This window comes from Papaver somniferum, chromosome 5 (assembly GCF_003573695.1).
Source record: "Papaver somniferum cultivar HN1 chromosome 5, ASM357369v1, whole genome shotgun sequence".
NCBI classification, from domain to species: Eukaryota; Viridiplantae; Streptophyta; class Magnoliopsida; order Ranunculales; family Papaveraceae; genus Papaver; species Papaver somniferum.
Genome location: NC_039362.1, coordinates 57,661,582 through 57,676,850, shown reverse-complemented (window position 1 = coordinate 57,676,850; position 15,269 = coordinate 57,661,582). Strand labels below are relative to the sequence as shown.

Genomic DNA, 15,269 nt, shown 5'->3' with positions numbered 1-15,269 from the left:
TCGAGTTTATCTCGCCTATCTATTTCGAAATATGTGCTGGTAAGCTTTCGCTTTGGCCAAGTTCATCTTTACCTAGTGACAAAAGTCATGTTATGTTTCAATCACTTTGAAAATAGCTTTGACGAAAAATGGTTTGTGAATAATAACTATATAACGTCCTCCAAGAATGTTTCAATGATTGAAATGAGAGTTTAGATCATATAACCAATAATGGATATAAGCATTGTGTGGCAACACATATATGTATAAGTCCTTTTTCCTTGAACCGAAGTTTGCGAACTTTGTTGATCAAGAGAACCGGAACAAGAGCCGTGAACTCAGTCCGCGAACCCAGTCCGCGAACTGGCGGAAGTTCTCGACCCGAAAAAATCTGTTGGAGTTTGAGAACTCCTTCCGGGAACTTAAGTCCGCGAACTAAGTCTGCGAACTTAAGCTGGTTATATCTAAAGACGATTGTTTGTGAACTTATCTATATTAACTAAGGAATGCAAGTTGCAAACCGTGGCTATAAAGTTCATGAACCGATTCGAGTGAATCAAATCGTTTTTCCTTCAATTGTGTCTTTTGTAGTTACATAATATTTCCTTGCAATTGAAAAACTCTCTAACTGGTTCATTTGAGTCATTTGAACTAGTTATGGTGAAGAAGAATATGGTTGGTATGAAAGTGCTCATATGGATAACCATTTGGTTAACTATTGTTGAACCAACAAATGTTCATGTTTGGGTACAATTACATAAACCCAAATTAGTACATTTCATTTGTGTATAACAAGCTAAGTTTTCGATCCAACAGTTGAAAGATATTAGCTTGAATCTAATCAGGTTTTCATCTAACGGTGAATATTGAATGCTTTGTTACTAAGCTAACTTGATTGCAAACCCTGATTTGAAAGACTATATAAGGGAGAACTCTAGAAACTGGGAAACCTAATCCCCACACCTCATGCGTGATACTAGTCGATTCTCCTTTAACCTTTGGTTTCTTCTAAAAAAGCAGGTTAACGACTTAAAGACTTCATTGAGATTGTGAAGCCAGACCGATACTACTTTCTTGTAGTTGTGTGATCTGATCTTGCTGATTCTATCGTTTTGAGTACAATCGTAACGATTGGCTTGAGATTTATATCTCCGATAGGCAAGATAGAAAAATAGTCACAAACATCTTCGTCTCATTGTTTGTGATTCCACAATATCTTCTTTCGCTGCGTCGATTAAGATTATTGTGAGGTGATTGATAATAATAGGCTGTTCTTCGGGAATGTAAGTCCGGGTTATCAATTGGTTCCTGTTCACCTTGATTTATCAAAAGACCGAAAAGAACTTGTAGGTTTATCTGTGGGAGACATATTTATCTATTATGTAGACTTTTCTGTGTGATACAAATTTGTTTATTAAAGTGTTCGACTTTGGGTCGTAGCAACTCTTAGTTGTGGATGAGCTCAACTAAGGGAATCAAGTGCGTAGTATCCTGCTGGGATCAAAGATGTAAGGAGCGCAAGTGTACCTTGAATCAATGTGGGATTGACTGGGGTTCAACTACAGTCCAGACCGAAGTTAGTTTGTAGTAGGCTAGTGTCTGTAACGGCTTAATACAGTGTGGTGTTCAATCTGGACTAGGTCCCGGGGTTTTTCTGCATTTGCGGTTTCCTCGTTAACAAAATTCTGGTGTCTGTGTTATTTCTATTCCGCATTATATTTTGTTATATAATTGAAATATCACAGGTTGTGCGTTTGAATCAATCAATTGGAAATCCAACCTTTGGTTGTTGAAAAAAATATTAGATCCTTGAACATTGGTCTTTGGTACCGTTCAAGTGATTTCTCTTGTATTCAATTAGACTCGCAGATTTCTATGTGCTTGAGAAAGAATTGAATCAAGAAAGAGAGATATAACTCTTTGATATACTTTATTAAGATTGAGTCTAGTTGATTCTCTTGAAAGTATTTTGGAGTTTGTCCATACAGATTGCTAACCGAAATATTGGGTGAGGTTGTTAGACCCCTGCTTTTTCAAAAAGATAGGGTTGTTTCATGTACAAATTACACATGAAACAAGCCTATCTTTTTAAAACGGAAGGAATAATATTTAGGCACATTAGGATATCGTCCTAACCCTTTTGACATGATCTTATATTTGTATGGGTTTGTATATATTTTTAGGTTTATTTTGATTGTATTAAACATTTAGAAATATGCCAAAATATCTAGCCACATATGGAACCTTCATAAAGGAAGGTCTAAATATAATTTCCAGTACTACGAGAAGTCAAGTACTAGGAGTACTTATCAAACGCGGTGATTGTACCAAAAAAGAACAAAAATTTGGGAATGTGCTGACAAACTACTTGAGGGTTTACCAAAAAGTATGGCAACGTATCTTAATGGATTTCACTGAAGGCTTACGAAAAAGTGATAAGAAATCTGTGATTGTGGTGGTAGTGGACAGACTCACCAAATACAACCACATTATTGGTTTATCTCATCCCGACACTTCTGTTACTATTGCTAAAAGGTTTATTAGGCATGTGTTTACTAAACTTCATGGTCTTTCATCTTCTATAGTGTTAGATAAAGATAAGATCTTCACTAGCAATTTTTGGCAAGATCTCTTCAAGGCATTGAGTAACTCAAACTTCGCGCTGCTTATAACCAACAAACAAATGGGTAGACTAAGAGATTCAATGCCCATGTAGAACAATATTTGAGATGCATGACAGGGTTTCAACCAAAGCATCGGTATCACTGTCTGCCATTGGCTGAGTGATGGTACAACACTATTTACCGTTCGAGCATCAAGATGAGCCCCTTCCAGGCTTTCTATGGATACACCCCACCACAATTAGCTTTTGCAGCACAATCAACTACTTTTGAGGAAGCAGTTGAGGATTATTTAAAGCACAAAGCTGCTATTTTGGAGATTCTGAAGGATACTTTGCTTAAAGCTCATGAGAAAATAAAACATTTTGCTGACAAGAAGAGGTCTGACAGGATATTTGAAGTGGGTGATTGGGTATATATCAAACTACAACCATATAGACAGACTTCAATGGTTTTGAGGAAGAATTTCAAGATGTATGCCAATTATTATCTGACATATAAGGTGTTGCAGAGAATTCGGCCTTTGGCTTACAAATTGCAGTTCCCAGCAGGCGTCAAGTTCACCCAATTTTTCATGTTTCTCCATTGAAGAAACAGATTGGACTCTACCGCACTCCCCCATTAGAGCTTCCACTTGTTAATCTTGAAGGCCAGATAATGGTGGATCCAGCTGCCATTTTGGACACTAGGATTATACTCAGAGATGGAGTTCAAGTACATCAACTGCTCATACACTGAAGCAATGCTTCAGCTGAGAATACCACATGGGATGACTCCACCAACATTGCTGCTCACTTCCCTGGTTTCTATCTCTGAGGACAATGATGTTTTTAAGGGGGAGCTATTGTCATGCACCTGAGCTAGTGTATAGTTGTGTAATTGGTGATAGGGGAATCCTTTAGTTTTTATCCCTTATCTATTTTTCGCTCAAGTAGTCTTCACTTGTTTAGAGTTTGTGTTTGCGACTGGATTACTGCCAGATGTCATAGGATCATTGTTTAGGTTTCCGCTTCTGGTAGTTGCTTTAAATGTGTATGAGAGAGAGCTTTATAAACATCAGTTATCAAATAAACGAGTACATTTCAGGCTGCTTTTGCAGATTTACTTCTTCTTCTTCTTCCATTTCCGAGTTGTTGATTGTACTGAGTCCAATACAACTGCTTCTTGCTGCTATGTAGTTGTGCCAATTAAAACCTCACACTTCTTAGCTAAGTGATGACTATATTGATGGATGGTAGGGTTATTATAAACGTGATATTTATTTGGATCTTGATCTCAATGTAACGAACATTCACGACATATAGGTCTCAATTTCAGAATAAAATTTTCAATTATCAAAAAGAGAAAAAACAAGATAAAAAGTACACCATTTGCATAAATTTGTGTGAAAACTTGGTATATTGTTGATTTTTTATTTTCTTATCAGCTTGCGCTGCTTATACGATATTTTCGTCCAAGTATGATTAAGATATCTATGTAGAAGGATACACCACGGGACGAAGGGTACCCATTTATCTGGAATCAAACCCAAACCGCTTGATTAGGTTTTGGTTCCAAGTTTGAATCCTAATATCAGGCTTGTTAGCAATTTGAGTACCCAACAGGTAGAGCTTTAACTGCTAGCTTTCGATTTTTAATCGGTTCTACCTAGTTGATGTCTACTTTTGTGTATATATTAGTCCAATCAATTGAATTTAACTTTTCATTTACTTTATGTCTCATTTATTTTAGTGACCAATCAAAACATTGGTATAAGGCTAGTAAGAAGTTGTTATTGGGTTCAAAACAAAATTAGTAAGAATGAAATCTTATACAATGCATTATTAGGCTGTTTGGATACATTCCCAGAAGTTTCTTTTTGACTTCTGGAAGCAAAAAAAGATCATAAATTAGTTTAGGTATTCAATTTCAAAATAACTTTTAAAAGCAAAAAATATCAACTTTTCGTGAGGAAAAACGTTTTTAATTTTGACTTCTGCTCATGATTTTTGCTTCTGGAGAAGCAAAACACTTCAGTTTATGGTATCTAAACGTGCAATTACCGATTCCGTTCCGAGTTCCCCTAATTTAAAAACTGGAACCAAAAACAGAATCGGAACCCACTTGAAATCACTCAAATATCACGGACCACGGTTCCATAATATTCAGTCCTTGTACTAAAAAAAAAGAAAGAAAAACAACTCTTTCCCGTTCTACTACAAACTCAACTTTAACTTCTCGTATTGTTGTTTTCTTTTTCTCGTAATAATAAATTTTTACCCGAAAATCTCGTGTACAAAGAAAGGATCCAACACTTTCTCTTCTCATCTTTTGTCTTCACCTCCTCCCTCCTCTCAAATCAGCTTCGGTTCCTACGCCTTTCCCCGAAGTTCATCTCCTCCGCCCTCTCAAAATTAAAAACCCCTAGACGTCTTCATCATCATCACATTGCATTTGACTCCCAGAAATTTTCTGATTAAATCTCCCCTGAACCTTTCATCCAAATCTCTTCATTCCATATACCCGATATTACACATTGTGGGGATTTTTTAAATATTTTTTTTATCTGAATGGTACGAAATTTCAGAAGATTCTGTTTATGATGAGATTTTTGATCAAAGATTGAAACTTTAACGGTCAGATGTCAAATTCTGAGGTGGGTTTGTTTGTTTGAATGAGAAATTAAGGAGGATTTGAAAAGGGGAAATTTTTGGGAGGATTATTAAAACCCTAGTTCTCTGATTGTTTTTTTTTTTTTATTTTGGGAGTAAATTATTATTATTATTCTTATCCATGGAGTTTTCTGTATCAGATGAATTATTGGGGACATTTGTTCCAATTTTTGTTTATTGGGTATATTCAGGTATATATTTGATGTTTGGATCTTTTGATAATTATCGATTGCACTCCAAAAAAGATGAAGACATGAAGAATTTGGTATCTAAAAGAACTGTGGTTAAAGGTGTTCTTTTTCAACAGACGGTTCAAGCTATTGTTGCAATTATCTTGTTCACCGTACGTAATTTCATTTCCCCACTTTTCCGTATATATTTCGTTATGATTTACTTATATATGATATGAATTTGGTTATATGAACAAAAATTTGTATGCTTATGAGATCACACAATTTTCGTGTTGTCACAAATTAGGAAACACTATGGTAGCTGGAAATCCCAAAATGTTGATTTAGGTTGAGGATCAACTTTTTTTTACCTGTTAGGTGAAATGGTGCCATTTTTGTCTAGTTTCCATGCTTTTCGAGGTTGTTGGTTCATGTTTGTTTGATGATATTTAGTGGTGTTGTATGCTATAAAAGATTTGTTGCTTGCATGTGAACAAAATTGGATGGTACGCCATCATGTGACTAGTTAAGTCTAAATAACACCTCCAGAATGTTGGTAATAAGTTTCATAATTTTGTGAAAAGTAACTACACAGAATAAGGTAACTTTCTACCAAATTGCCTCTAGAGACCTACTTCCAAAAGAGTGGTAGTATTAGTTAACTCTAAGTAACACCTTGAGAATATTGGTAATAAGTTTGATAATTATGTGAAAAGTAACATAACTCTGACTACATAGAATAAAGTAACTTTCTACCAAATTACCTCTAGAGACCAACTTCCGAAAGAGCGGAAGTATTAGTTAACTTAGGCAGTTATCTATGAACCAAATATCTAACAGATTGTGACGTTTGAGACAACTCATTCATGTTTCGTAAACATGTCTTAGGTCAAGGTCCTAAGAAGTTTTCGAGTGTGGGTTAGTTTTTCCCGATCTGTGGTTTTGTCACTTACGTTTGTCATTGTGACCATGACGACTGCTAGCGCGTTTGTATGTTTCTTATTAATCTTACATTAGTAGCTATCTGGCACTTACCTATATGTCCTTGTTCAGAACAGCTGTTAGAATTAATTTATTTCTCTTGTTAGAAGCAACAAATGTGGAATACTCAGAGAAGGGGTAGAAATTGTTTGTTCTTGTCTTTGAGCTCGTTTTCAATTACGGGGATATGCACATTTGCCTTTAATGTTCTGTGCTAGTTGTCCTTGCTAAATCTCGTCTGTGAGTTTTGGTTTGGGGCTTCCTGTTGGTATTATTAACACATTGTTTATGCTTTGATAATGAAATGGAAACTAAGATTGAACATTAACTCAACTGACGTTATTTGTTCACATATGAGCTATGCTTTGCGTTTGCTGGGTGGTACTTGTTTGGCTGAACTGTGTAAAGCTTAAAACTTAGCTGGAAATTATTTGAATAGTCTAGTCTAGCAATTGGCAATTCTTGAGTTTTAGAGATCCTGGAATCAAAATTGAGTACCTGATGAGGTCCTAGTTCTGTGTCACTTTTTCATTTTTGTGGCATTTGTTTGGTTTTCCATCAAGCCGCGGAAGAGTGTTGGGTCTGTCTTTTCGGATACTAACTCTTGACAAAATCGTTTTAAGTATATCAGTTTTTAAATAGATATGTAGTAATATTCGATTTATATTATAAATGTTCTGATGAATGTTTATCATTGCATGATTTGTATGTTTAAATATACTGTTCCTTTTCATGGATGATAGAATATTGTAAGTACTATCTGTCTACTTTTTTTAAGCTTAAATAAGGGTTCAGAAACCATGTACTGTGTCTAGTCTTCCATTTTATCTATCTAAAGTTTGAACCTTGCTTGAGTTATAACTTCTTTTTTCTTCTGTCTGTAGGTAACTGGAAATGATGGCGGGCCTGATGCAGATTCACGACCTTCTTTTCTCTTGCTACTAAGGCAGTTCGTCATCGCAATGTTTATTCTAGATACATGGCAATATTTTATGCACAGATACATGCACCACAACAAATTCTTGTATCGCCATATCCATTCACAACACCATCGGCTTGTGGTGCCATACGCCTTTGGAGCTCTATACAATCACCCAGTGGAGGGGCTTCTCCTAGACACCATTGGTGGGGCTCTATCGTTCCTTCTCTCCGGTATGACGCCTCGAACCTCTATATTCTTCTTCTCCTTCGCCACCATCAAAACAGTAGATGATCATTGTGGTTTATGGCTTCCGGGGAATATCTTTCACATACTCTTTAGAAACAATAGTGCGTATCATGATGTCCATCATCAGCTCTATGGGACGAAATACAACTTCTCGCAGCCATTCTTTGACATATGGGATAGAATTCTAGGGACACATATGCCATATTCAATTGAGAAGAGAGCAGGTGGAGGTCTAGAGGCACGGCCGGCAAAGGATTACAAAGCTTAAAACGATTTTAGCTATGTGGGTATTCACTGTTGTTCCACTATGCGTGTTGTGAGTTTTTTTCGGTTTATCTGCGAAAAATACTTAATTATTTGTAGATATGTTGTTATATTTTTATTTCTTTGTTTATATATAGCTCCTTAAAAACTCAATAATAAGACTTAAAATTTTTGCCCAGAACAAGTTTTCACCACTAAAAATATGAAGGAAAGAAAATGCAAAGTAGATTACTGAGTTAGAACAAAGATGTTGATATGTAATGTCAAATTTCACCATATTCATTCTAGTAAGCATAAATTATTCCACACGTTTGGTCAACTTCGTGCGAGGTATTGCCAATATGTAATTAATTTAACACAACAACCCAACCCACCCACGACATGGCCAAATTCTGGATCTGGATTTTGGATTATCCTGGATCGAACTAAAAAAAGAAAAGAAAGGATGAAATAAAACTTGAGAGAGTGGAGATATCTGATGGTGATGATGAAGATGCTGTTGATCATGGAGGATGAAAGCAAGAACTTGATCAAGGTATTCATTTTAGTTTCTGTATCTTTAAGTTACACTTATTTCATTGTAGGAAAGAATATCCCTAAAGGTAAGATTAGATTTCTGTCACTCCTTCCAGTCTTTTATTATTTCACAGTCCTACCTTTAACTATATCCTCCATTGTTGTTAGAGGTACTCTTTCTTTTTTCATCACCTGGCTTGCTAACTTCAAGCTCATTCTCTTTTCCTTTGGTCAAGGTCCCTTATCATCAGATCAATCATTTATATCTTTCGTTTCTGTTTGCTGTCTTCCTGTCAATATTAGACAAGATTCACCTCTTAAGTCACTTCATCAAACCATGAAAATAGACAAAACCAAAACCCTGACACCTAAGAATAGTAAAAAACCATTGTTAAGTTTGCCTGTTATAATTTTCCTTGGGTTACTCGTACTTCATGTTTATTGTAATCACAAGCAGTCAATAAATCCTAGTTTCCTCTTGGTCTTGTATTTATACCTATTCCTTGAGATTCTTCTAGCCTTAGGAGCAACCTTAGCTCGAGTGATGCTGGGTTCAGAGCTTGAGCCACAGTCAAATGAGCCATATCTGTCAACTTCTTTACAAGATTTTTGGGGCAAAAGATGGAACCTTATGGTTTCGAGTATTCTACGGCCTACTGTATACCATCCCGTATGTCATATGTCGGCGCATATATTTGGGAGAAACTGGGCTTCGGTACCGGCAGTGTTGGCTACGTTTGTCGTGTCAGGCCTAATGCATGAGCAGATATTTTATTATATGAACAACATGGAACCTACATGGGAGGTTACCTTTTACTTTGTTATCCATGGGATTTGTACGGCCAAGGAGGTTGGAATGAAGAAAGCATTGAATGGGAAATGGCAGTTACATCGTTTAGTTAGCGGACCATTGACACTTGGGTTTGTTGTGGTCACTACTATGTGGTACTTTCTACCACCGGCATTAAGGAGTGGTAGTGATTTAGGAATTAAGGAATTTGGTTCAGCTCTGGAGTTCTTCGAAGAAAAGCTCATTTCCAATGTCCTTACCAGTACAAGCTGAGAAAGAAGGCGAGAGGAGCTGTTAACTTGACTGCTATGAAGCACTATAATTCCATATCCTGCTTGTAGCTGCTGTTTACTGCTTTGATAACAGGCTACTTCTCAGGCCAATGACGTTCAATCGCATTGTTATCCTCTAATAGTTCAAAGGCTTTATGTAAGAATATTTCTACACATAGAAACATTTCCTTGGAACACGTAATAATTTTGATTAATTATAGAATATTGCTAACTTATGTCGGTTACCATTTTCGAGATTATTTCCTAATATCTCTTCTTTGATGGACGGTCGAGATCTAATGCTATTAATTAAATCCTAGGAACTTGGTCCTCCTTCTACCTATAAAAGGAACACAATACCCATCGGTATTGGGTTCAGAGAATTGATTATTCATAACGTAAGAGGTGAAGAAGGAGAAACCATGACCTCCACAAGGTATTACCGCTGCTACTGAGATCATCGGGGATGTACTACGGATTAACGCTAACAGGTATTCCGTATAAACTATTCTTGTATATAATTATCGTGTGATTATCATGAAGTTCAACGATCCTAAATTAAGTATCTATAAAATTAGATCTTATAGTTGGCATCTAGAGCTTGTGTTTAGAACTCATGATCGTCCGTTAATCATATGCAATAATAAAATAAAATTGGGTTTGATATATTTGGTTTTCCCCTTCTGTGAAGATAATCGTTCTTATGGAATTGCATTACTTTTCACATCTAATTATCTTGACCCATATCATGCTCACACTTCATGTTCATGTTTGATTTTTTATTATCTCATCAAAATCAAATCAGTTGAAAATTATGGTATACTGTAAAATTTAAGATCATGTGGCCATTATCACTTATGATTTTCTTGTATACTTTTATATTACCTTCTTAATTTTGGAAGAAAATATATTTCAACATTAATAACCTACTTAATTTTGGAGGAAAATATATTTTAATTTAATACTAATGTCCTACCCTTTATTTCATGTAAATAAGTTAATATATCTTGCTTATTGAGTTTATTTTTGGCCTAATGATTTTATTTTTGGCATGTAAATAAAAGAAAATCATTTTAAAAATATTATTTTTTAAATAATGGCATATAATGAGCATATGAGGTAATAATGAACGTAATAATGATGATAAATGAAATGGAAGAATGTCAACATCATGTAGTCATAAACATGCATAATTGTTCCACTAAAGTCCATATATTCTACTTGTCTTGTATGTGAAAGAGAGGTAAATTGGAGATATGATATAATGAGAAAATATTTATTGGGCATTATATCTTTATGGCATGAATCAATAAGTGCTCCAAAGCAAATGAAGATAAACATAATATTTTCATCACGTGAATGGTTATTAAGACATTAAAAACCGGAAAAATTAATATTTTCTTGTGGGCATGTATACGTGTTAGTTAATATTAAGATAACGAGACAGTATTAATTTTAAAACTAATGAAACCAATTTTTATTGTAAATTAACTCACGCTTCCGCTTTATCGAAACACTAACACGATTTTTTATCGAGTTTCATTATAAATTTTATGATCAAAACCATTTTTTGACACCATTAAATTTGTGTGTGCATTATGATATGGTTTGTGTGTGTGCTTGTGCGTTATGATATAGTTTCTCTCGCATTATTGTTTTTCTTTAAATTTTATGGGATTATACTTAAAATTATTATGGGACTCTTTAGTTATCACCACAGTGATACTAGAGTGTTATATCTCAGTATAATCATAATGTTATTACAAGCATGAATTTGCAAACCGTAAAGTGTAGGTTTAGCAGTTATCGACATCATGTGATAATGACATTATTTTAGTTGATTAGCTATCACCACAGTGACGTCAAATAACTTTTGGTCATGATCAAAAATTTTGTCAAATGCTTGTAATCCTGTTTTTCTTAAATATATCAGAACAAAATTTATCCACAGGAAATTGGAGTTCACATATTTAAGAAAACACTGATTGATATGATTGTTGATCATATGGATATGAACTATTTGAATCTTGAGGGTGTCTAGTGTCATTATGTTTCACTTTTCTCCCAATGTTAATGATAATTTCAGTTGTACGTATAAAATTATTGTGCTTAAAATTCTTAGGGCATAATTATTTAGTTATCACCAAAATGATACTAGAGTGTTTTGTCTTAACAATAATAATAATTTTATTGTAAGTACGAATACGCCAAGCCGTAAAGGCAAGGTTTAGTAGTTATTATGGCATTATTTTTGAGTTGTTTGGCAATCACCACAGTGATGTCAAATAATTTTTCCAGTCATAATCGTTATTATGTCAAGTGCTTATAATATTGTTTTTCTTAAGTGTATTAGAACAACAATTACCCGCAGGTAATTTGAGTTCACATGTTTAAGATAACATTGAAGTGTACGATATCTGATCATACATTATGGTAATTAAATAATTGGCACATGATTAAACGTTATTTCTTAAAAGTGCATAAAAGAAAATTAACATAAATAACTTATTATCGAGTTGAGTAACCTATTACGATTTTTTTTCCATATTTTCATGAATATTTTTATTATGTTGTCCAGAACTTATTGCATCCTCTATGAAATTGAGTTTTTATTTTTGATAAATTTCTTCATATTTCTGAAAATGATACTCGTTGACTATTTACACCTTTCATATTAATTCATCATCTATCCGTTATTTATCATGATCTTTAAGTTTGTATCATATTTAAATGGGCGATGCATCAAGGAATTTTTTTCAACGAAATTTCATTATTGAATTATACTTATTGACTTGCTAAATGCTCGATTTTGTTTTACGAAAAGTTCATTATGTTTGGACATTTCAATTAAAGGGTGTTATTATTATTACAATTTATGTATGATGACATGCCTTTGAGTAAAGGTTTATGATTAATGTTTTAGGGTTACTCATAATTGTTTATAATCGACTAATTTTATGATCAGATCAAGGATGTCCATATCATTGATTAGGACCATGCAATGTCACAAGAAAAGCTAGTGTGATATTTGCAATTCTATATATTTGCTGGATTGTTTAGTTATCGCCACAGTGATGCTAAATTCTTATCTGGTAAGTGTTGTATATTTTGAGTCCTCTTAGTTTGATTTAACTATTAGAACAATGCTGCTCACAAGTAGTTTTGGTTCATAAATTTAAACAAGCATTAAGGTTATCTAAATGTTTCATATACATGTGAAATAATAGCCACCCACAGGTGACTACAACTCACATTATATTAGGTTGAACATATTTAGAATTATTGGAGTTTGTTAATACATTTTAGGACGTGAGTTGCCCACAGGTGATTCTAGTTATGGTATTAAACAAACATAATGTTGTGTGTATGAAAAGGTAAAATATGTACTAATGTTTTTCATGTCTCACATTGTTCCTTGATAAGGTTTTACCCACAGGAGAATCTTATTGAAGGTATGTAACTATTGTAAGCTTAATTGTCATTTATCTCTATTATAAATTCCAGCTTTTGTTCTTATTAATTGTAGATTATGATTATTTTGTAGACTTTTAATGGTCCAATTTTTGGAAGATAAAATTATTTATCACCAAATGATTTTTCGCGTTATTATGTAGATCTATCGATTGCATTATGAATCTCAATCCATGGATGTTTTATCGAACATTTATTATTGAAATTGAGAGGCAATTATAGATAAAGTGAAAAATCATAAAGTATGACAAAGGTGGTGAATATTGTGAAAGGTATGATAAAACAGGATAATATCCTAAATCTTTTGCATAGTATCTTCAAAAGTTCAGAATTGTTTCTCAATACACAATGCCAACTTATCCTTGGCGTAATGGTGCATATCAAAGGGCTAAATAATACTTTTATGAAAATGGTTAGAAGCATGATGAACCATGCATAATGGCTATACATTTGTGAATGTTTGTTCTTTCTGTAACTGTGTAATTTAAATAGATTTCCGTTAAAGAAGTTTCATAGACACACTTTGGACTAGAAAGGCTGGAAACCTAGTTTAAATCACCTTTAAGTTATGGTTGTTCAGTTGGAGGTGAGGGCTTACATCCCAAAGAATGAAAATTGGATTTGAAAACTATTACTGGATCATTGGTTTTCCTAAATAATCCAAATGGTATTCATTAATATTCTAACCGAAGTATAGGATTTATTGAAATCGAAAATATAAATTTATTAGTGATGGCATAATCAGTGGGAGTACGTGAATATATCTGTTCAAGAAATCATGATAATGATCCCTTTATTTAAGATTTCTACAGTTATTGTGAATCTTCTCATTATTAGAATGTTAGATAATGAAAGCCCACAAATTACTGATCCAATACTCCATAATATGCCAATAAAGAAATTTTTTGATAACAACATGAACCAGCATTAAGAAGGTCTCAACAGAGATTGAAAGAAAGTTATTCATGTTGTTTCCGTGATTTTCTTACAAGAATTTATTACATTTTGATATGGAATGGCAAAGACTCGGTTTTAGGTTCACAAATATTATATGTAATAATTTTGATTAATGGATTGATGCTATGTGAGCAAAAATCATTGGTTGAAAGTGAAGTCTCGGATATTGTTTAATTGCTCGAAAGACACAAATCAGTTGTATGAAAGTGGGTCTTTCTGACCTAATACGACTGTAATAGCAATTTTAAATGGTATAAAGCAAGACTTATTGCCAAACTTTTTACTCCGAAACGATGCATTGATTATAAATAAGTTTTTCTCTCATGTCAAAGAAAGACTTATTCAGAACTGTCATAGTATTATTAGTAGCTCAGTATGACCTAAGAGTTGCATTAATTAAATGTGAAAATAGCCTTTATTAATGATAAATTTTAGTCTACAAATTTTAGAAATCAAAGTATGAAATTTAAGCATCCTCCCATAATGGTATATGAAATTCAACAAAACTATAAATGTTTCAAGTTTTGGATGAATTATTACAGATTTATGCATATACCTCAAGATCAGTGGGAGAAATTCATACTCTTGGTCTTGTATTTTAAGACGTACTACCTACGAGTAGTGATCTTGACTTTATGCATATCTCTATAGTTTTTTGAAGTAAAGGATATGAATGAAGCTTACCATGTGATAGTAATATCATATGGATCAATAAAGCTCTCATATAAGGCATATATCGAATATTCAAGAAATTTTGAGATAATAACATATTTAACAGATTTTATTTCATGTTGGATAGAAGATATAAATTTAATCTTCATTACGTCTTAATTCTGATATGAAACTTATAACAAGTTGTTGATATGTTAAAGAATCGAAGAACAAATTACAGAAAAGCTATCAAGAATTTTGAGATACTATTTTAACTTCTGTCTTTTAATTAGTTAGCAAACCCAACACGAGTTTATTGGGATTTTCAAACTTCAATTTTTATGGATGTATGGATTCTATAAAGGAAGAATCCATTAATACTAGTCCCACAATTGAGTTTGAATATTTATGAATGCGATACTTAGAGACTTAAGGTTTTTCTCGACATTGCTGAAATTTATCGTCTTAGTTTCGCAGCATTAAAGCACGATATGATACAAAAGGAACAAAACACATGAACCTTGAGTATATATGCGTGAATCAACAAATTCAGAAACAATAGTTGTTCATGTATCAGTTAAGCACAATTGCATTGAGAGGTGTACTTATCGAACAATTACATTTTAAGACCTCTTAAGAAAAGAATAAAATCTTAGGTATGTGGGAGTAATTGATTATTAAATTCAGCTAATTTATGTGCCTGTTTTTGAACACTTTATGAGCCCTTATTAATGTCGTTCTGAATTATTTATGTATCCATGTTTAGTATACACTTATG

The 15,269-nt window shown here is 33.6% G+C and overlaps 2 protein-coding genes across 4 annotated transcripts; both read left to right on the top strand.

The window, feature by feature from the left end:
- Positions 1-4,892: 4,892 nt before the first annotated feature.
- Positions 4,893-8,011, top strand: LOC113281639 (sphinganine C4-monooxygenase 1-like). Of its 2 annotated transcripts, XM_026530427.1 has the most exons (3): positions 4,895-5,235; positions 5,443-5,594; positions 7,287-8,011. In XM_026530427.1, exons 2-3 carry the CDS (start codon positions 5,454-5,456, stop codon positions 7,836-7,838), a joined length of 693 nt encoding a protein of 230 aa, XP_026386212.1. In that variant the 5' UTR covers positions 4,895-5,235; positions 5,443-5,453; the 3' UTR covers positions 7,839-8,011. The 2 variants fall into 2 exon arrangements, with proteins under 2 accessions (XP_026386211.1, XP_026386212.1); XM_026530426.1 differs by having other exon boundaries at positions 4,893-5,594.
- Positions 8,012-8,134: 123 nt separating this feature from the next.
- On the top strand, positions 8,135-12,546 carry LOC113281637 (probable long-chain-alcohol O-fatty-acyltransferase 5). Of its 2 annotated transcripts, XM_026530425.1 has the most exons (3): positions 8,135-9,569; positions 9,733-9,903; positions 12,378-12,546. In XM_026530425.1, the coding sequence occupies exon 1, from the start codon at positions 8,313-8,315 to the stop codon at positions 9,411-9,413; it is 1,101 nt and encodes a 366-aa protein (XP_026386210.1). In that variant the 5' UTR covers positions 8,135-8,312; the 3' UTR covers positions 9,414-9,569; positions 9,733-9,903; positions 12,378-12,546. The 2 variants fall into 2 exon arrangements, with proteins under 2 accessions (XP_026386210.1, XP_026386209.1); XM_026530424.1 differs by lacking the exon at positions 12,378-12,546 and having other exon boundaries at positions 9,733-10,272.
- The last annotated feature ends 2,723 nt before the right edge of the window (positions 12,547-15,269 follow it).

Bases quoted from the DNA above. Each gene is read 5' to 3' on its own strand.
- LOC113281639 (XM_026530426.1), top strand. From the start codon at position 5,373: ATGGAGTTTTCTGTATCAGATGAATTATTGGGGACATTTGTTCCAATT. The intron at 5,595-7,286 runs GTACGTAATTTC...TTCTGTCTGTAG, and splicing joins TTGCAATTATCTTGTTCACC to GTAACTGGAAATGATGGCGG.
- LOC113281637 (XM_026530425.1), top strand. From the start codon at position 8,313: ATGGTGATGATGAAGATGCTGTTGATCATGGAGGATGAAAGCAAGAAC.